General features: G+C 37.8%; 1 protein-coding gene across 1 annotated transcript in view; it reads left to right on the forward strand.

The window, feature by feature from the left end:
• The window catches only part of KIF6 (kinesin family member 6), a 395,266-nt gene that overhangs the window by 106,248 nt on the left and 266,552 nt on the right, over positions 1 to 22,466 (forward strand). Inside the window, exon 6 of the mRNA XM_061197444.1 lies at positions 16,637 to 16,766. Within this exon, the coding sequence (XP_061053427.1) occupies positions 16,637 to 16,766 (130 nt within the window). The remainder of the gene's footprint in view (positions 1 to 16,636; positions 16,767 to 22,466) is intronic.

Here is a 22,466-nt window from a genome sequence, read left to right on the forward strand (position 1 = left end):
TAGTACAGTTTGGGGTGACAAATAAAAGAAGGCTTGAAGGTAAATGGAGAGCTATTATGAATGAGAAATGTGAACACTTTCAAGAGGTCAGTTCTTCCCATATTGATGTAGAAGTTCAATGAAATTCCAAGCAAAACCTGAAAGACTTTAGAAAATAGATAGAATTCCAGAGTTTATCTGAAAGGATAAACAACCAAGAAGAGCAAAGAAGTGTTTGAAAAATAGAGAAATGAGGGAGTACTGGTGACATCATATACTGAAATTAGGTAAAAACTCTAATAATGAAATCACGTTATACTGCTTCAAAATTAAACAGATGAAGAACAGATAAACCAGAATCAGATCCTATAAACATGTTATTATTTAATGTAGATAGAGGGAAGAGTTATTCAGTCAATGATACTGAACATTTTTGTTAGTGAATTAACTGCCAACTGCGGGTAACAGCAGTTCAGTTTACAGCGGCTTAACCAAATGGTCCGTTCCTTCCTCCCCAACCACCGGACATGGTAAGAATTCTGGAGATTGCAGCCAGGGCTGCTATGGTAGTTCCAGGAGGCCATCTGGACTTCCTTTTGTCATTCTACTGAGCCATTCTCAGCACGTGGCTTCAGTCCTCTGCAAAATGCCTGCATTACGTTCCACATCACATCCACATTCCTGGAAGGAAAAAGGCAAAAGTCATGTGCTGCCTGAGGCTGCCCCTTTAATAGTCTCCCCTGAAGCTCTACGCATTGATTTTCACTAACTTATGACTGATCAGAATTATGTCACATGGCCACTGTAGTTGCAAGGGAGTCAGGGAAAGTCTAGTATTTTAAAATAACTCCCTGAACAAAATCAGAGCCTAATAGGGAGAAAGGGACATCAGATCCCATATAGGCAACCTGCACTGTGAGCCACAATTAGTTATTTGGGGGAAAAATCCATGTATATCCCCCATTTCCTTCCCTGCACCTGTATCCGAAAATAGTAAAAGGAAGATAGCATCATTAATATTAAAGGATATAATAACATGTATACATTTATAATTCTACCACAAATCTGCAAAATATACATAAGAAAATTAAGGAATTATATCATTATCATTGTCTTTGTGATGGGACTCTGTTTTTAAAAACTTTTTTACTTTTAAAATTTTTGAACTTTGTCACAAGAAGATGTATTACTTTTATACTTGGAAAAATAATAAAATTTATGTTAAAATGAAAATAAACAAAAGTAAATAAACTTGTAAAATGCAATAGTGGAAACTTAGAGGTGTATAAAGCTATTTACTTGGCAGAGGAAATGCTGTGTCTTTCCAAAATTACAAATCCATTGCCTCGAGATCTATTTATTCCTATAATTTCCCCAAATGTGGAAAACTTGAGCACATAATTTGTCATACTGAAACTATAAAATCTGAACTAGAAAGCAAGTATTAGTGAAAATGGGAGGAAAATGATTTTCTTTGAAAAAAAAAGTTGGTAGCACTGAAGAAGATAAATTTTAGTGTATGGGCTCTGTAATTCCGTATGAAATCAAGCCAAACAAGACATTTCATTAAACGATGAGCCTGGAGCCTGGAGCACCAAAAGGAATGTGATGGCTGAAGCAAAGGGTATTAGTGTTAGAGGGAGAATAACAAGCATAGTTTTTTATGTTAAATGTTTACTTCTGGAAAATCATGCTAATGGTGGTTGCCTGTAGGCAATAGATAAGTCTATGATAAGCCATGGTTACATACATTAGATTTGGAAGCCATCTGTCTGTTGGCGGTTGCAAAGTGATATTGTTTTGGGGTGGGAAAAGTTTGGTTAATTTAATATAATACAGAAAGATGATCCTATCAATTTATTAGCAAACTAAAATTCTATCATATATGGAAATAATTTTGAGAAAAAAGAAGATATAAATGAAAGTATGTTTCATATAGATGCTAAATCTTAGTGAAATAATTAAATGACAATAACCAATAAATTAATAAATATAACCACCTGTGAGAAAAGTGTTGGTTCTCCTACACATTAATTGTGCCTAGTCTGGTTCTGTCTTTACCTGTCATGGATAATTCTCATTTTGGTTTCGCATTTCTGTAGCAGCTTCCACTTCTCTTTCTTGAGTTCTTTTGGTGATACCTGTTTTCATAGCATATGAAAGCCTAAGCACAGTAAGAAGCAGAAACCTCTTGAAAGTGGGACGATGTTGCCACAGTGACATCGGGCATCCTTGAATCATGTAGGATACATTACATTAAATGACTCATTTCAATTTTGCTCCTTATCAGACAGGCAATAAATCATATACAGGTTGCCAGCACCTCTGAAATGGCAGACTTGTGGTGGTAGAATTACCTTAGGGTGTTGATTAAGTTCTTTGGGAAATCAAAAGACCAGAGTTCAAGTCTAATAATATTATTATTAGAAATAATAATGGGGAGATTGGTTCAAGATCGTGGAGTAGAAGGACATGCTCTGACTCCCTCTTTCGAGAACACCGGAATCACAACTAACTGCTGAACAATCATCGACAGGAAGACACTGGAACTCACCAAAAAAGATACCCCACATCCAAAGACAAAGGAGAAGCCAAAATGAGATGGTAGGAGGGGCGCTATCACAATAAAATCAAATCCCATAACTGCTGGGTGGGTGACTCACAAACTGGAGAACACTTATACCACAGAAGTCCACCCACTGGAGTGAAGGTTCTGGGCTACACGTCAGCCTTCCCAACCTGGGGGTCTGGCAACGGAAGGAGGAATTCCTAGAGAATCAGACTTTGAAGGCTAGTGGGATTTGATTGCAGGACTTTGACAGGACTGGGGACAACAGAGACTCCACTCTTGGATGGCACACACAAAGTAGTGTGCACATCGGGACCCAAGGGAAGGAGCAGTGACCCCATAGGAGACTGAACCAGACCTACCTGCTAGTGTTGGAGGGTCTCCTGCAGAGGCGGGGGGAAGCTGTGGCTCACCAAGGGACAAGGACACTGGCAGCAGAAGTTCTGGGAAGTACTCCTTGGTGTGAGCCCGCCCAGAGTCCGCCATTAGCCCCACCAAAGAGCCCGGGTAGGCTCCAATGTTGGGTTGCCTCAGGCCAAACAACCAACAGGGAAGGAACCCAGCCCCACCCATCAGCAGACAAGCAGATTAAAGTTTTACTGAGCTCTGCCCACCAGAGCAATAGCCAGCTCTACCCACCACCAGTCCCTGCCTTTAGGAAACTTGCACAAGCCTCTTAGATAGCCTCATCCACCAGGGGACAGACAGCAGAAGCAAGAAGAACTACAATCCTGCAGCCTGTGGAACAAATACCACATTCACAGAAAGATAGACAAGATGTAAAGGCAGAGGGCTATGTACCAGATGAAGGAACAAGATAAAACCCCAGAAAAACAACTAAATGAAATGGAGATAGGCAATCTTCCAGAAAAACAATTCACAATAATGATAGTGAAGTTGATCCAGGACCTCGGAAAAAGAATGGAGGCAAAGATCGAGAAGATGCAAGAAATGTTTAACAAAGACCTAGGAGAATTAAAGAACAAACAAACAGAGATGAACAATACAATAACTGAAATGAAAACTACACTAGAAGGAATCATTAGCAGAATAACTGAGGCAGAAGAACGGATAAGTGACCTGGAAGACAGAATGGTGGAATTCACTGCTTCAGAACAAAATAAAGAAAAAAGAATGAAAACAAATGAAGCCAGCCTAAGAGACCTCTGGGACAACATTAAACGCACCAACATTCGCATTATAGGGGTCCCAGAAGGAGAAGAGAGAGAGAAAGGACCAGAGAAAATATTTGAAGAGATTATAGTCGAAAACTTCCCTAACATGGGAAGGGAAATAGCCACCCAAGTCCAGGAAGTGCAGAAAGTCCCATATAGGATAAACTCAAGGAGAAACACGCCGAGACACATAGTAATCAAGTTGGCAAAAATTAAAGACAAAGAAAAATTATTGAAAGCAGCAAGGGAAAAATGACAAATAACATACAAGGGAACTCCCATAAGGTTAACAGCTGATTTCCCAACAGAAACTCAACAAGCCAGAAGGGAGTGGCATGACATACTTAGAGTGATGAAAGGGAAGAACCTACAACCAAGATTACTCTACCCAGCAAGGATTTCATTCAGATTCAATGGAGAAATCAAAAGCTTTACAGACAAGCAAAAGCTAAGAGAATTCAGCACCACCAAACCAGCTCTACAACAAATGCTAAAGGAACTTCTCTAAGTGGGAAACACAAGAGAAGAAAAGGACCTACAAAAACAAACCCAAAACAATTAAGAAAATGGTCATAGGAACATACATATCGATAATTACCATAAACGTGAATGGATTAAATGCTCCAACCAAAAGACACAGGCTTGCTGAATGGATACAAAAACAAGACCCATATATATGCTGTCTACAAGAGACCCACTTCAGACCTAGGAACATATACAGGCTGAAAGTGAGGGGATGGAAAAAGATATTCCATGCCAATGGAAATCAAAAGAAACCTGGAGTAGCAATACTCATATCAGATAAAATAAACTTTAAAATAAAGAATGTTACAAGAGACAAAGAAGGACACTATGTAATGATCAAGGGATCAATCCAAGAAGAAGATATAACAATTATAAATATATATGCACCCAACATAGGAACACCTCAATACATAAGGCAACTGCTAACAGCTATAAAAGAGGAGATCGACAGGAACACAATAATAGTGGGGGACTTTAACACCTCACTTACACCAATGGACAGATCATCCAAACACAAACTTAATAAGGAAACACAAGCTTTAAATGACACAATAGACCAGCTAGATTTAATTGATATTGATAGGACATTCCATCCAAAAACAGCAGATTACACTTTCTTCTCAAGTGCGCACAGAACATTTTCCAGCATAGATCATATCTTGGGTCACAAATAAAGCCTTAGTAAGTTTAAGAAAATTGAAATCATATCAAGCATCTTTTCTGACCACAACGCTATGAGATTAGAAATCAATTACAGGGGAAAAAACGTAAAAAACACAAGCACATGGAGGCTAAACAATACGTTACTAAATAACCAAGAGATCACTGAAGAAATCAGAGGAAATCAAAAAATACCTAGAGACAAATGACAATGAAAACACGACGATCCAAAACCTATGGGATGCAGCAAAAGCAGTTCTAAGAGGGAAGTTTATGGCTATACAAACCTACCTCAAGAAACAAGAAAAATCTCAAAGAAACAATCTAACGTTACACCTAAAGGAACTAGGGAAAGAAGAACAAACAAAACCCAAAGTTAGCAGAAGGAAGGAAATCATAAAGATCAGAGCAGAAATAAATGAAATGGAAACAAAGAAAAGAACAGCAAAGATCAATAAAACTAAAAGCTGGTTTCTTGAGAAGATAAACAAAATTGATAAACCATTAGCCAGACTCATCAAGAAAAAGAGGGAGAGGACTCAAATCAATAAAATTACAAATGAAAAAGGAGAACTTACAACAGACACGGCAGAAATACAAAACATCCTAAGAGACTTCTACAAGCAACTCTATGCCAATAAAATGGACAACCTGGAAGATATGGACAAATTCTTAGAAAAGTATAACCTTCCAAGACTGAACCAGGAAGAAATAGAAAATATGAACAGACCAATCACAAGCACTGAAATTGAAACTGTGATTAAAAATCCTCCAACAAACAATATTCCAGGACCAGATGGCTTCACAGGTGAATTCTGTCAAACATTTAGAGAAGAGCTAACACCCATCCTTCTCAAACTCTTCCAAAATATTGCAGAGGAAGGAACATTCCCAAACTCATTCTATGAGGCCACCATCACCCTGATACCAAAACCAGACAAAGATACTACAAAAAAAGAAAATTACAGACCAATATCACTGATGAATATAGATGCAAAAACCCTCAACAAAATACTAGCAAACAGAATCCAACAACACATTACAAGGATCATACACCATGATCAAGTGGGATTTATCCCAGAGATGCAAGGATTCTTCAATATATGCAAATCAATCAATGTGATACACCATATTAACAAATTGAAGAATAAAAATCATATGATCATCTCAATAGATGCAGAAAAAGCTTTTGACAAAATTCAACACCCATTTATGATAAAAACTCTCCAGAAAGTGGGCATAGAGGGAACCTACTTCAACATAATAAAGGCCATATACAACAAACCCAGAGCAAACATCATTCTCAATGGTGAAAAACTGAAAGCATTTCCTCTAAGATCAGGTACAAGACAAGGATGTCCGCTCTCACCACTATTATTCAACATAGTTTTGGAAGTCCTAGCCATGGCAATCAGAGAAGAAAAAGAAATAAAAGGAATCCAAATTGGAAAAGAAGAAGTAAAACTGTCAGTGTTTGCAGATGACATGATACTATACATAGAGAATCCTAAAGATGCCACCAGAAAACTAGAGCTAATCAATGAATTTGGTAAAGTTGGAGGATACAAAATTAATGCACAGAAATCTCTTGCATTCCTATACACTAATGATGAAAAATCTGAAAGAGAAATTAAAGAAACACTTCCGGGCTTCCCTGGTGGCGCAGTGGTTGAGAGTCTGCCTGCCAATGCAGGGGACGCGGGTTCGAGCCCTGGTCTGGGAGGATTCCACGTGCCGCGGAGCAGCTGGGCCCGTGGGCCACGACTGCTGAGCCTGCGTGACTGGAGCCTGTGCTCCGCAACAGGGGAGGCCGCAGAGGTGGGAGGCCCGCGCACCGCGATGAAGAGTGGCCCCCGCTCGCCGCAACTGGGGAGGGCCCTTGCACGGAAACGAAGACCCAACACAGCCAAAAATAAATAAATAAATAAAATGCAGGAATATTAAAAAAAAAAAAAGTCAGGCTTATTGAGGTTTAATTTACATCCAGTAAAATACAAAAAAAAAAAAAAAAAGAAACACTTCCATTTACCATTGCAACAAAAAGAATAAAATACCTAGGAATAAACCTACCTAAGGAGACAAAAGACCTGTATGCAGAATAGTATAAGACACTGATGAATGAAATTAAAGACGATACAAACAGATGGAGAGATATACCACGTTCTTGGATTGGAAGAATCAATATTGTAAAAAGGACTATACTACCCAAAGCAATCTACAGATTCAATGCAATCCCTATCAAACTACCAATGGCATTGTTTATAGAACTAGAACAAAAAATCTTAAAATTTGTATGGAGACACAGAAGACACCGAATAGCCAAAGCAGTCTTGAGTGAAAAAAACAGAGCGGGAGGAATCAGACTCCCTCACTTCAGACTATACTACAAAGCTACAGTAATCAAGACAATATGGTACTGGCACAAAAACAGAAATATAGATCAATGGAACAGGATAGAAAGCCCAGAGATAAACCCACGCACCTATGGTCAACTAATCTATGACAAAGGAGGCAGTGGTATACAATGGAGAAAAGACAGTCTCTTCAATAAGTGGTGCTGGGAAAACTGGACAGCTACATGTAAAAGACTGAAATTAGAACACTTCCTAACACCATACACAAAAATAAACTCAAAATGGATTAAAGACCTAAATGTAAGGCCAGACACCAGCAAACTCTTAGAGGAAAACATAGGCAGAACACTCTATGACATAAATCACAGCAAGATCCTTTTTGACCCACCTCCTAGAGTAATGGAAATAAAAACAAAAATAAACAAATGGGACCTAATGAAACTTAAAAGCTTTTGCACAGCAAAGGAAACCATAAACAAGACGAAAAGAGAACCCTCAGAATGGGAGAAAATATTTGCAAATGAATCATCGGACAAAGCATTAATCTCCAAAATATGCAAGCAGCTCATGCAGCTCAATATCAAAAAAACAAACAACCCAATCCAAAAATGGGCAGAAGACCTAAATAGACATTTCTCCAAAGAAGACATACAGATTGCCAACAAACACATGAAAGGATGCTCAACATCACTAATCATTACAGAAATGCAAATCAAAACTACAGTGAGGTATCACCTCACACCAGTCAGAATTGCCATCATCAGAAAATCTACAAACAATAAATGCTGGAGAAGGTGTGGAGAAAGGGGAACCCTCTTACACTGTTGGTGGGAATGTAAATTGATACAGCCACTATGGAGAACAGTATGGAGGTTCCTTAAAGAACTAAAAATAGTATTACCATATGATGCAGCAATCCCACTACTGGGCATATACCCAGAGAAAATCATAATTCAAAAAGACACATGTACCCCAATGTTCATTGCAGCACTATTTACAATAGCCAGGTCATGGAAGCAACCTAAATTCCCATTGACAGACGGATAAAGAAGATGTGGTACATATATACAATGGAATATTACTCAGCCATAAAAAGGAACGAAATTGGGTCATTTGTAGAGATGTGGATGCATCTAGAGACTGTCATACAGAGTGAAGTAAGTCAGAAAGAGAAAAAGAAATATCGTATATTAACGCATATATGTAGATCCTAGAAAATGGTACAGATGAACCGGTTTGCACAGCAGAAATTGAGACACAGATGTAGAGAACAAACGTGTGCACACCAAGGGGGGAAAGCGGCGGGAGGTGAGGGTTGTGGTGTGATGAATTGGGAGACTGGGATTGACATATATACACTGATGTGTATAAAATTGATGACTAATAAGAAAAAAAAAATTAAAAACATAAAAAAAAGAAATTATAATGGTAATATTTAGTAGAGGATATTTACCAATTGAAAAGAAAGAAGTTAATGTGGAAAAGAAGACAAGAATTCATCACAACAAGCACTCAGAATATTTTGCACCTTTGAGGATTAAGAGGTACAAACTACTACATACAAAATAAATAAGGTACAAGCATATATTGTACAGCACGGGGAATATAGCCAATATTTTATAATAACTTTAAATGGAGTATAACTATAAAGATAATGAATTACTATTTTGTACACCTGAAACTATATACTCTTGTAAATCAACTATACTTCAATTTAAAAAGAAGAATATTTTACAGCTTTCAGTTTGGACCTGTTTTTTTTTTTTTCATGAAGTATTTAGTTTTAGGTTCACAACAAAATTGAGAGGAAGGTACAGAGATTTCCCATATACTCCCTACCCCCACACATGCATAACCTTTCCCATTATCAACATCACTCACCAAAATGACACGTTTGTTACGAAGAATGAATGTACATTGACACATCAAAATCACCCAAAGTCCATAGTTTACCATAGGTTTCACTCTTGGTGTTGTACATTCCATAGGTTTGGACAAATGTATAACGACTTATATTCATCATGATAGTATACAGAGTATTTTCACTGACTTAAAAATCCTCTGTATTCTGCCTAGTCATCACTACCCCTACCTCCACCCCTGGTGACCACTGATCTTTTTATTATCTCCATAGTTTTGCCTTTTCCAGAATGTCATATAGTTGGAATCATACAGTATGTAGCTCCTTCAGACTGGCTTCTTTCACTTAGTAATATGCATTTAAGCCTCCTTCATGTTTTTTCATGGCTTGATAGTTTATTTCTTTTTAGCACTAAATAATATTCCACTGTCTGTATGTACCAAAGTTTATCTATCCATTCACGTACTGAAGGGCATCTTGGTTGCTTCCAAGTTTTTGGCAGTTATGAATAAAGCCTCTATAAATATCTGTGTGTAGGTTTTTGTGTGAACATAAGTTTTCAGCCTCTTTGGGTAAATACCAAGGACCATGAATGCTAGATGATATGGGAGGAATATATTTAGTTTTGTGAGAAACTACCAAACTGTAGTGACTGTACCATTTTTGCATTCCCACCAGCAATGAATGAGAGTTCTTGTTCCTCCACATCCCAGCATTTGATGTTGTCAATGTTCCAAATTTTGGCCATTCTAATAAGTGTGTAGGGGTATCTCATTATTGTTTTAATTTCCATTTTCCTGATGACATATGACATGGATCATCTTTTTGTATGCTTATTTACCATCTGTATATCTTCTTTGAGATCCTGTTAAGGTTTTTGGCCCAGTTTTTAATTGGGTTGTTTGTTTTCTTATTGTTGAGCTTTAAGAGTTCTTTGTATATTTTAGATAACAGTCCTTTACCAGATGTGTCTTTTGCAAATGTTTTCTCCCAGTCTGTGGCTTAACTTCTAATTCTTTAGACATTGTCTATTAATTTTAATGAAGTCCAGCTTATCAATTATTTCCTTCATGGATCATGTCTTTGATGTCATATCCAAAAAGGCATCACCACACCCAGGGCCATCTAGGTTTTCTCCTATGTTATATTCTAGGAGTTTTATAGTTTTGCATTTTACATTTAGGTCTGTGATCCGTTTTGAGTTAATTTTTATGAGTGGTGCAAGGTCTGTGTCTAGATTCTTTTTTTTTTTTTGCATGTGGATGTCCAGTTGTTCTAGAACCATTTGTTGAAGAGACTGTCTTTGCTCCATTGTATTGCTTTGGTTTCTTTGTGAAAGATCAGCTGACTATAGTTATGTGAGTCTATTTCTGGACTCTGTGTTCCATTCCACTGATCAATTTATCTATGCTTTCATCAGTACCACACTGTCTTGATTGCTGTGGGTTTATAGTAAGTCTTGAAGTTGGGTAGTGTTGGTCCTCCTACTTTGTTCTTTTCCTTCAATTTTGTTTTTGCTCTTCTGGGTCTTTTGCCTCTCCATATAAACATTAGAATCATTTTGTCAATATCCACAAAATAATGTTCTGGGATTTTGATTGGGATTACGTTGTATTTATAGATCAAGTTGGGAAGAACTGACATCTGGACAATATTGAGTCTTCCTCTCCATGAACATGGAATATCTCACCATTTATTTAGTTCTTTGATTTGTTTCGTCAAAGTTTTGTAGTTTCTCATATAGATATTGTGCATATTTTGTTAGACTTATATCTAAATATTTCATTTTTAGGTGCTAAGGTAAATGGTTTTGTGTTTTTAATTTCAAATTCCACTTGTTCATTGCTAGTATACAAAAAAGCAGTTGACTTCTGTATATTAACTTTGTATCCTGCAGTGTTACTCTAATCACCTATTAGTTCCAGGAGTTTTTTGTCAGTTCTTTCAGGTTTTCTGCATAGATCGTCATGTCATCTGTGAACAAAGACATCTTTATGTCTTTTTTCCCAATCTGTATACCTTTTATTTCTTTTCTTGCATTACTGCATTAACAAGGACTTCCAGTATAATGTTGAAAAGGAGCGGTGAGAGGGGATGTCCTTACCTTGTATCTGATCTTACTAAGAAAGCTTTGAGTTTCTCACCATTAGCTATCATGTTAGCTGTAGGGTTTTTGTAGATAGTCTTTATCAAGTTGAGAAAGATCCCCTGTATTCCTAGTTTACTGAGAGTTTTTATCATGAATTGGTATTGGTTTTTGTCAAATGCTTGTTCAGCATCTATTAATATGATCATGTGATTTTTCTTTTTCAGTCTGTTGATGTGATGGATTATATTGACTGATGTTTGAATGTTGAACCAGCCTTGTATACCTGAGATAATCCCACTTGGTCATGGTATATAATTCTTTTTCTACATTGTTGGATTTGATCTGCTAATACTTTACTGAGGATTTTTGCATCTATGTTCATGAGAGATATAGTCTAGAGTTTTCTTTTCTCGTTATGTCTTTGGTTTTGGTATAAGGGTAATGCTGACCTCACAGAATGAGTTAGGAAGTATTTCCTCTGCTTCTCTCTCCTGAATGAGATTGTAGATAAGTGGTATAATCTCTTCTTTAAATATTTAGTAGAGAACCTGGTGTTTTTAGTAGGTTAAATGAAATAACTCAATCTAAAGTGTCATGTGATTGGCTATATTTTTCATTATCAGTAAGAAGATATAATATTAGATAAAACAAGAAAGAAAAGATATCTTTTTCAAGTTACTAGAAAGAGTTTTCAAAATATCTCAGTAGTGATCTTGAGAAAAAGTATCCATTACTTTTAGCCCATTCTGTCTAGGTTAAGACCAACACAAAAATTTATTGCAGGTTCATAAAACTTTCTTAAGTGATATGTTTCAACTATTTATATTTTATAACAGAAGAAATCTTTTAGATTTTTAATCAATCTAAAGAAGGAGGGCTCCCCTTACATACTTCTAAAAATTTACATCTTCCCCGAAATCTTCCCTGTAGAGAGTTTCTGAAAATGTGTTGGGGTGGGGGAAAAAAGGAAGTTGGAAAACGATGAACTAGGTAATATTCTCTTTATTGAAATGAATGGTGCAGCTGTGTTTACAATATGTGAGATTATTCAGTTATTTAGAAGAGCCTGATGGACACCCTCCCATTTTCGTGAGGGCTGCCTGCTACTGATATTGTTCTAAGTCAAGGTAACTAGACTGAGCTACCTCTCATCTGTATGGTACCTTCATGTGATTATTAAAAGGCAACCCTGCCACCTGTTGAAATATTGTTGTAATATGCTGGTTTTGTTGGAAGACACTTTACTGCCCCCTGACAGACATAAGTCATAATAAATCTACTCATGTGAATTGCACCATCTTGTACATGGTGCCGTTGTTCAGTGCCTGGCCTGCACCATCACATGGGGCACTTGCAAGTAGAAGAAGATAATAGAAATCACCATAGCAATATTTGTCTATAACATGAAAATGAGAAACCAAATTCACTGTAGTAACTCCTGGAAAGTCCCTGTTCAGCAAGTTGGTGGTATTGGAATGTTGTGGAGATGGGATGTAGGGTGGGGAGGGTTCTTTCATTGATGGCTTCCATTATTGGGAACAAGAGCTTGGCCATTGCTCTTTATATGTCTTCCAGGCAATTAGAAAGCCTAAAAATTCCAACTACTTAGCCAAATGGAAAAGAGTCTCTGTTTACAGAGAAAACACAAAGCTTGCTTCTTCTCCATCATTGAGCAGGCTGAGTATACTTAGCAGAACTTTTCCACTTAGGGGTCCAAGTTAAGGCTATCAGTGGCTTTTTGCTTGAAATCTAAACATTTTAGAAACATTTTGTAGAGAAAACTATTCACAGGCCCTTTCAAAAAGGAATCAAATAAATAGTTTGGGGGGTTTCCATCTTGGAATTAAGATGTTTATTTAAGAAACTCCAATAAAGCCCTCTTTCAAACTATGAAAATTATAGTCAGAATCGAGTGGTGGACTGAGGATTCAGGAAATAGCTATTGATTTGTTAGAGAGCTGAGGGCGTGGGGAGTGGCGGGGGGAGGGGAAGGGCCAAGAAAGGAAGCAACTCGAAGAGAAACTTTTGCTAATGATTCTTATTTCCTCCAACTTTGAAAAGCTTTCCACCAACAGCAGAGTTTAAAGCATTCTCACTCCCAGATTAGTCGACCTAGTCAAGAGGTAGTACCCAGCTCAGGCTGTACTTCTCTGAGCAAAGGCATGAGAGTGGGTGGGAGTGACAAATTGGTTGGGAGGCTTAAGTGCAAAAGGGATTTTCAATGAGGGCAGGCAGGGCAATAAGGGAAGGTCCAAAGCCTCATGCCCAAGGGATTGGGCAGAAACCAGGAAAGAATCTGAGGAGAAGAACTGGCAAGAGAGACCCTGATTGGAGAAAGTTGCACTGAAGAAGATTCCAGAAAGATGCCAGAGGTGGAGTCTTTTTATTAAAGCGTGCCCAACAGATGAGCCCAAAGCAGGGAGAGAACCGTGAAAGAAGTCAAACTAAACTGGACACCAACCTGTCTTTTTATTTACTTTTCAAAACCTCCATGGGCAAGAAATCAGAAAGTAGTGAGGAAAACAGTATCAGAAAAGTGCCAGAGAAATGCCTGGTGATGAGTTACAGGGTTACAAAAGATGGCTGAGAGTTCTATACAGAAAAACTGAAAGCATGTGCAAATTGCATTATGATCAAAGTGACAAAGCTGGACGAGCACCTGGAAGTAAATATAGAGGTGTAATAGTTCTGAGGTAGGTTCATTGCAGATCAAAGGCTCTGAATGATTTAGAAGGAAAAAAGTAGCTTAGCCAAATGCTGCCGATGACATTTCACGCTTTCTACCTTATGCTTCTAACTATTCTTTGTAAATATAATCCTAAATCAGTGACCCATTTAGGTTGTCTAATAAATGAACACTTTCAGAGTTCCATACTTGCTTGTTTTCTGCATTCATTTCAGTGAAGTAATGGTGAGATTATGTATGATATATCATTTAGATTTTGTTTTGATTTAGCAATGATATAAACCCTATGGATGTTTAGGAATATCCATAATCCCCAGTTGAGCTTTAGTTATTGTTGTGGTTAATGGGTGGCTTAGTTTACCCATCAGCTGCATGGTCAGGGAAGTAGAAAAGAAACTTCCCATGGAAGGACAAGCTTTTTAAAATTCACAGGGACCTTGCCTATTAGTAGATATGGCCCAAAGTGACTTCAGCTCCAACCAGTAAAATGAGTAACTCTCCCCTTTGGGCTTGGGGTGGAGCTGGGTGGAGAGTAAAGATAAAGAAACCAGAAACCTCCTCCCCCTATGTCCGCCTTGTGTGGTTGTTAAAGATAAAGTCAATGGCTCTCAACCTTGGCTGCACACTAGAATCAGCTGGAACCTTTACAGATTCTGATACCCAGTCCACGCCCCAGAACAGTCAAATCCGAACCTCTTAGGAGGACACCTGGCACCGGTGTGTTGTTTTAAGTTCCGCAGGCTATTCCTGTGTGCCGCCAGGATTACAACTGGATTACAGAAGACAGTGCAGGTCCCTGGCATACTTTTGGTGCCCAGTGAGTGTGAGCATCCTCGTCTTTGAATTGTTTCCTGCTCCCCCACCTCTCCCTTTTCTGAACTTGCACAGGTTGGTTTTGTATCAGACTTGGTCTTACAACATGTACCACAGGTGACTTTGCCTCAGAGTTGGAGAATTTGTTTTCTTCCTCCTGTTGAAAAAGACAGAACTCTCTTCTTTTCTCACTTCTAATATACTGTCTCATCACTTATTCCATGCTTTCATCTTCCTTCCAATATTACTTAACTTCTTTTTACCTTTAAGACCTAGAATCTGTGGATTTAGGAAGAATTCTAACTTCTGTGTCCCTAGGGATTGAATTTAGGCAAACCTTCTCGAGCATATCAGAAGGATCAGGGTGGAAGTAAAGCTTCAGGAATAAAGGGGGTTCCTAAAACTAGAGCACAATTCATCTATTTCAGTTAAAAATGCCTTCATGTTTTCTAAGCATTTTTTAACTCAAGCATTTTTAATAAGCTCACTTATGAGTCTTGTTGAAAAATAAATAAAATATACTTGTTTTCATTAAGGGAAGAGATCTTTTTCCATCTTAGGTGGTATTGTTGAAGGAGACAAAAAGGAGTCCAAAACTTGGCAACAGGCTAGATTATTAGTGACATAATGGTCACAGAGGTGCTGGTAGAGCTACATTTTCTTCCTGCAATTAGTATTTTAAGTGCCCACAAATTACATATGAAAGTCCAGATAACCTCCTTACAAAAGGGAAGACTGAAAAATTATGGTCTTTGCAAAATCTTCATTTTTAAGGATTTATAAATGTGTTTTTGTCAATAGGCAAGTGACACGTCCACTTGCTAGTTGTACTTTGAAGGGAGAAATAGTGCTAAACGATGCCAACTTTTATCTATTATCATCAGTTCCAAATGCTGTAAGCAAGTGCAGATATCTGGAGATACACTTGCAACACTTGTGAATTACAGATTTCCTTTCTTCAACAATTTTTAAGAAAATCAAGAAGGCAAAACTCAAGAGGCAGAAGGAAACTCTCTTTAGTAACTTTATTGCTTGAATCTGTAGGCATTTGAAGCAAGACTGTGAGGAGTTTAGCCAAATTGTGTTCATTTGCAGAAAATCCTAAGAGGACTCTAAGGAGAGTACTGACAAGCCAACTCTCAAAACAGGGTTAGAATTCACCTGGGAGGAAGTGGTGTTGGCACCAGGATGCCCACTGAGGCAGTTGTAATAGATGAATGTAATTCCAAACCTAAAGCTCTTACTGTAAGAATTCAGTGGAAGGAAAAGTGATGTTGTAAAAGAAAAAAAGTCAAGAAACACATCTGATGGACATAAAAATAATAATTACAAACTAAAATTTTATTACAAGACTTCTTGAGAATTTTTAACTCACCTTGATAAGAAAACTAGACAAGGGAACAACTCCTAGAGGGATAACAGACGCCTCAATTTTCATCATGTTTAAATTGATGAGCTAACCAGTTTGAAATGTCATGTAAATTGAAAATGATATGAAATTGAACAAAAGGGAAAAATTAGAAGGAGAAAAATTTGTGCATTACCTATGTAAGAAACTGAATTATGACCAAGAAACTGAATTATAGCCAAGTTTCCTGATATAGGTAGAAGGTTAACTATTTGCATTTTTAATTCAATAAGAATATGTATTTTAAGATGCTTTGGGGTTCTGATGATTACCAAGACAGATGGCTTTAAATCAGGAGCTTGTAATATACTTTTCAGCCCCAAAGCTATTTGGTAGTACTGTCAAGGGAATGTCAGTGTTTGATGCTAATCCAGTACTGTCTGGTGTCTTGTGTACTATTGGATTTTATAAATTCAGGACATCGTACATACAGCTTTTAAAAAAGAAACCTGTAAGAAAGACTTGAAGTTCTTTTCATTCTCAAAGTGCCTTGTGTTGTTGCGTCCCATTTCCCTAGGAAAGTGACAGTATTGGAGGACCCTGATCAGAATATCCACCTGAAGAACTTGTCTCTTCATCAGGCAACCACAGAGGAAGAAGCTCTGAATCTGCTTTTCTTAGGAGACACCAACAGAATGATTGCAGAGGTAATAAGCATTTCTCTGCAAGCTGTTTTTTGCACATTATAAGATATAATAGAATTTTAGGGGCAGCAATGACTTTAAAAATAATCTCATCCCAATTTCATGTTAGGAGAAGGAAACCTAGATCCAGAGAATTGAGGAGATTTTCCCAAGGTCTTCCAGCTAGTTAATGAGCAGGGACAAAAATCTAGTCTTTTTTAGTTTTATATTTTTAAATTTTCTACAAATTGATTTGCAGCTAGTCAGTGACAACTCATCAAAAGTCTTAATTATAGGAATTTTTGCATAATTTTTGAAACTTAAAATACATAGTTCATTCTTCCTAACCTCCAGTCATCCATGTATTAGCATATGTTTACCTATCCGTGTATTTTCATGTATTTAGTGAATTAATATTTGTAAAGAATTTAGAATAATACATGGAACATAGAAAGTGCTCTATGGGGCTTCCCTGGTGGCGCAGTGGTTGAGAGTCTGCCTGCTAATGCAGGGGATACGGGTTCGTGCCCTGGTCTGGGAAGATCCCACATGCCACGGAGCAACTGGGCCCGTGAGCCACAGCTACTGAGCCTGCGCGTCTGGAGCCTGTGCTCCGCAACAAGAGAGCGATAGTGAGAGGCCCGCGCACCGCGATGAAGAGTGGCCCCGGCTTGCCACAACTAGAGAAAGCCCTCGCACAGAAACGAAGACCCAACACAGCCAAAAATAAATAAATAAATTAATTAATTAAATCCATGAAAAAAAAAACTTTAAAAAAAAAAAAAAAAAGAAAGTGCTCTATGCATTTGCAGCTATTGTTGGCAGATCCAGGAACACTGCCATGGTATGTAGTATAAGTATGTCTCAGCACGATATTGGGGATATACTTATACTAAAAACTATTTGTTGTTAATCTGACATTCAGACCTAACTGAGCACCTATATTTTACCTGGGAACCATAGTCTGGAGCCAGGATTGACTCAGTCTTGGGCCCAACTCAGTCTTGGGCCCTAACCTCAACCAGTTACTGATTGGAGATGGAGGGTCACAAAGGTCTCATCCAGCGACACTGCAGTGAAAGGAATTAAGTGGTCGCGGTAGTGGTGGTGGTGATGTGGGAACAGTTCCCCAAGTGAACAGCTTACTGTGATCACGGGCACTTTCCTTTTTAAACCACACTCCCCGGGTTCTGTGTTCTACCTTGTCTCTGATGACAAACAATAGGTGAGGACAGTAAGCTGGGAGGAGAAGTAGTCTGAGAAAGTCTCCCTCAAGTGACTTCTTTTCTGCCCCATTTTCACCCTCTGGAATGCACCACCTTAAATACAAGATAGATAAATGGAAAGAAAAATTAGGTAGTGAAAGCATGGTGTTGACATCTGTTATTGTGTTGGGACCTTAGTTTTGTTGTTGTTGTTTTACTAGTTCTGCATCAGTACTTTTCAATAGACTAACTTAAATAAGTTGAGCTTAGGTGCCACATATAATATAGATTTAAGGACCCTTAAATTATTATTTTTATTTAAAGAGAGCGGTACATAGTTTTTAATTTCAGAATATCTTCTTTTGTTTACAATGTTTTGCATTTGTGTATTGCTTCAACATTTTGCCCATGCGATCATCCGTGATGCTCTTCTCACAATAATTGAAGAGAAAGGAATAAAGGCAGATTAAGAATTAGGGAGTGTAATAATGAAAGATTTAACATGCTCCACTAAAAAATCCTCCTCCTCCATACACAGTTTAATAAACAGCAAATGGAGCAGTACAGACTAGAGCTGGGTCCTGCCCACCAATGGAATATGAAAAAGGAAAAAGGTAGATCCATAAATGCTGTTGGAAAACACGGGGAAACTTGTCCCTGCCTCACTGCTAACCTTCTTCCTGAGGTGACGCATCCCTAGAGGACTCCAGGCCTCATCCTCACAATTACGTCCCCTCATCTTTAATGGGTCAGGGAGGGCTCCTGGCCCTGGTTCACTATGACCTCTATTAGCTAAAAACCTTGGTCATTTGCTATTTTAAAGTTATGCCTTAACTTTAGCCAACTGCATCTTTTCAGACTATTGTAAAGTCTTGAGGACCTTAAGCTTCCTTTGTACAAGCTTATCTGTCATGTCCTATCACCTTACAAAGTTCCAAAAGTCTTTTCCTATTATTTACTGTTGAGTGTTTAACAATAGTATAAATAGCTGAAACATGAAGAAGTCCAATTCTAACAATGTTGGTTATGCATTACTTTAAAAATTTATTCACTTTTTTCATGTGTGAAGCCTGATTTCTTTTAAACCAAATCTAATAGGTTTTGGATGTTTCTGTGCTTGGCTTTTATTTTTTTCTTTGGTAATAGCTACCATGTTATATCAAGAACCTACTCAATAGACTTGGCATTGTTGTAGATGCTTTATATATGTATATATTATTTCTGATTCTTATTTTATAGATGGAAACTAAGGCTCAAAGAGTTAGGCTACTTGCCCAAGGTCACACAACTAGTAGGTGGCAGAGCCAGGGTTCAGCTCCAAGTCCGACCATTTCAGAAGCTTATGTTCTTTCCTTACACCACAGTTCACAAGTTCAATAATCAAATTGACATATGTCAGATTTTTCAAGTGAGGATACATTTCTGAATTATTTAAAAAATATAGCAAGTATGTAGCACTTCAGTTTATCTCTTGAATTCATTGAAAGCAAATACATAAAAATATAAATGAAGAGTAACTGTCAATCCCTGGAAATACTCTATTATTCAGTCTCCAGAGAGGCATGTTTTAGATTACAACCGAGCTGTCAGAATGTAATTTGTTAGCACAGAACGAGCTTACCAGGATAAAAAGAACACACTAATCATTTTTTTTAAAAGGCGAGGTTCCCAATTTCCCATTTACATAGAGAAATCCAGAAGTTGCCATGGTAACCAGAAAACATTTGCAAAACAAAGTCTAAATATGGGGACCCAAAATGGAGAGCTCTTCCCTTTTAGGTTCTCTGCTTATAGCCAGCATTTTAAGGAAAAGTTATTAAAAGTAGCTTTATCCTCTTCTTATTTTTAGAACTCACTCTTAAATAATTTCTGTAATCCTACCAATGTTTTGAATAAAACCTGATTATGTCCTTAGGGTAAATTTTTTCAAAAGTTGATTTGCTGTACCAAAGAGAATAAATATTGTGAAAGCTGAACTGTGTGTGACCCAGTGTCAAAGCCCACCAGTAGCAAGTATAACTTGGTACCTTTTTGTCTTATCATTGAAATGTTGCTCTCAATTAGTCACATCTAATTGAATAAGACATTCTGCATTTGATTGTTAGGCCCTGCACAGTCCCATTGCTGGAACTGTTTTTCAGCCCTGCCCACGGTCTAGAGCACTCTGTCCCCAAGTATGGCCCAAGGATAACTTGTATTAGGATACCCCATGGTAGTCAAAAGACACAGTTTCCTGGATCCCATAGCTGATGGATAGATTCAGAATCTCTGCAGTGGAGCCCAGGAATATGCATTTTAGCATTTTAAATGTGCTCAGTCTAAATTTGGGGGCAGTTTGGGTTTTACCATTAAGAAGCTGGTTGAAACCCACTCCCAGAGAAGTATGTGATCAGGTCCATATTCTGTACCCTCACCAACATCACAGGATTTGAAAGTTCTGCCAATTTGGTAGGCAAAAAAAAATTTGTTTTAACTTGCATTTTTGATTACCAAATTATTTTATATCTTTATTTGCCATTTGCATTTCTGTTTTTGTTTATGTGCTCTACTTGTTCTTTTCTTGGAGTGTCAGGGTAGGTCTGGTTGATTTGTTGACTCCATGAGGGCTGGCACTTGGTCTTGTTCACATCTGCCGCACCTAGAAACAAAGCCTGATATATAGTAGGAGCTCAGTAAATAATTGTTGAGTGAACGTTAAAGATAACTTTTGCCTTTGTCATATATTTAGCAAACATTTTCCACCATTTTATAAATTTTCTTTTAGTTTTCATTTCTTTTTTTTTAACATAGTCAATCTTTTTATTTTACGGTTTCTCCTTTGGATGCCATGCTTAGAAATGCAATAGCTCACCGATGAATAATTCTACTTATTAGGAAGTGTTTTGTTTTGAATTGAAATCTGATGCCCAGTTGCATCTACCCCATTGTTCCCATTTTGGCCTGGGACATGGAAGGGGATGGTCATCATCAGGTTGGAGTGGATTTTATCAGACATTTCTGGAGCATGGGGATTTCACCTGGATCTTGACAGAAGCTGTACTGAATTAACAAAATCAGATGCTCCCTCTAGGAGCAATCTCCACTGATAAAAGTGCCATTTAACTATTCATTTTAGGGAGTCATAATGTTGCTCAAAGTGAATAATTAGACTAATATGGCCTTCTTTTACAAGCCAATTTGGAGAAGAGAATAGTGCTCAGGGTCCTTTCTACCAAAACTTCACAGTAGTGTCTGTTGTAGGTTAAATTGTCTCACCCTGTCAAATTCCTGTGTTGAAGCCCTAACCTCTAGTACCTCAGAGTGATCTTATTGAGAGATGGGGTCTTTACAGAGGTGATCAAGTTAAAATGTGGTCATTAGGTTGGGCCCTAATCCAATATGACTGGTAACCTTATAAAACGGGGAAATTTGGAGACAGACTCATATAGAGAGAGTGTGCCATGTGAACATGAAAACAGTCATCTACAAGCCAAGGAGAGAGGCCTGGAACAGATCCTTCCCTTATAACCCTCAGAAGGAATAACCAACCCTGCCAACACCTCCATGTGAGACTTCTAGCCTTCAGAACTGTAAGATAATAAATTTATATTGTTTAAGCCACCTAGTTTGGTTGTACTAGAAAACTAATATGGTGTCCAAATAACCTTGGATGTAATTTCTTATATGACTGGTATCTGGTGTTGCTCTTGACCTTGATGAATTTAGGAGCGATAATATGCTATATATAGTATAACATCTGGAAAAACCCTACAATTCTCAGCTAGCAACTATTGAAAGACAAGACTGTAGTCCTGTTCAACTCTATTCTCTCAGCATCTGGCAACTACATAGTTGGTCAGTCATTAATTTAAAAAAATTTTTTGTCGAATTAATGTGGAGCAGAAGACCTGGTGATTTCAGGAGAAAAGACCTGCAATCTCAGGCCCAGAATCAGGGGTGATTTTATGATACACTGTGCCTCTTGGTGAGTACAGAGTACATCACAGATGACTTTGACATTTTAAAATTTAATTTGTGGTACTTCAGACCTTTTGGAAGACATTACTTTCTAAATAACCAGCCTCCCAACAACATTTACAGGATTTGTAAATTATTTTCCCAGGAGCTATTAGAGGTCTTTCTGCCTAATTCTTTGCTTGAAATAAAAAACATACTAAATGTATCTGAGTTGTGCTGATGTGTTTTGTAAGCTCTCAGACTTTGCACTCTGTCAAACTTTTGGAGTGAGTTGTGTGACCTCGTAGAAGTGCAAAGACAATTGGGAGACAGGCTGTGAGTGGAGTGAGTAGGTTTGTACAGTTACTGAAACAGCTGTCGCTGGACACGTTGTCTAATAACACGAGGACAGCACAGGAAGGAAAGAGCAGCTTTACTGTGTGATTGTGTTTGTTAACAGCTCTCTAAGCCTCGATCTCCTTGTGTAGTGTGTGTGGGAAACAAGAGGATTTGGGTTGCAATTAGTGTTCCAGAATCATATTCCAGCAGACCATTAGAGAGACACTAAATAACACATCCTCAC

The sequence above is a fragment of the Eubalaena glacialis genome, chromosome 7 (genome assembly GCF_028564815.1).
Source record: "Eubalaena glacialis isolate mEubGla1 chromosome 7, mEubGla1.1.hap2.+ XY, whole genome shotgun sequence".
Taxonomy (NCBI): Eukaryota; Metazoa; Chordata; class Mammalia; order Artiodactyla; family Balaenidae; genus Eubalaena; species Eubalaena glacialis.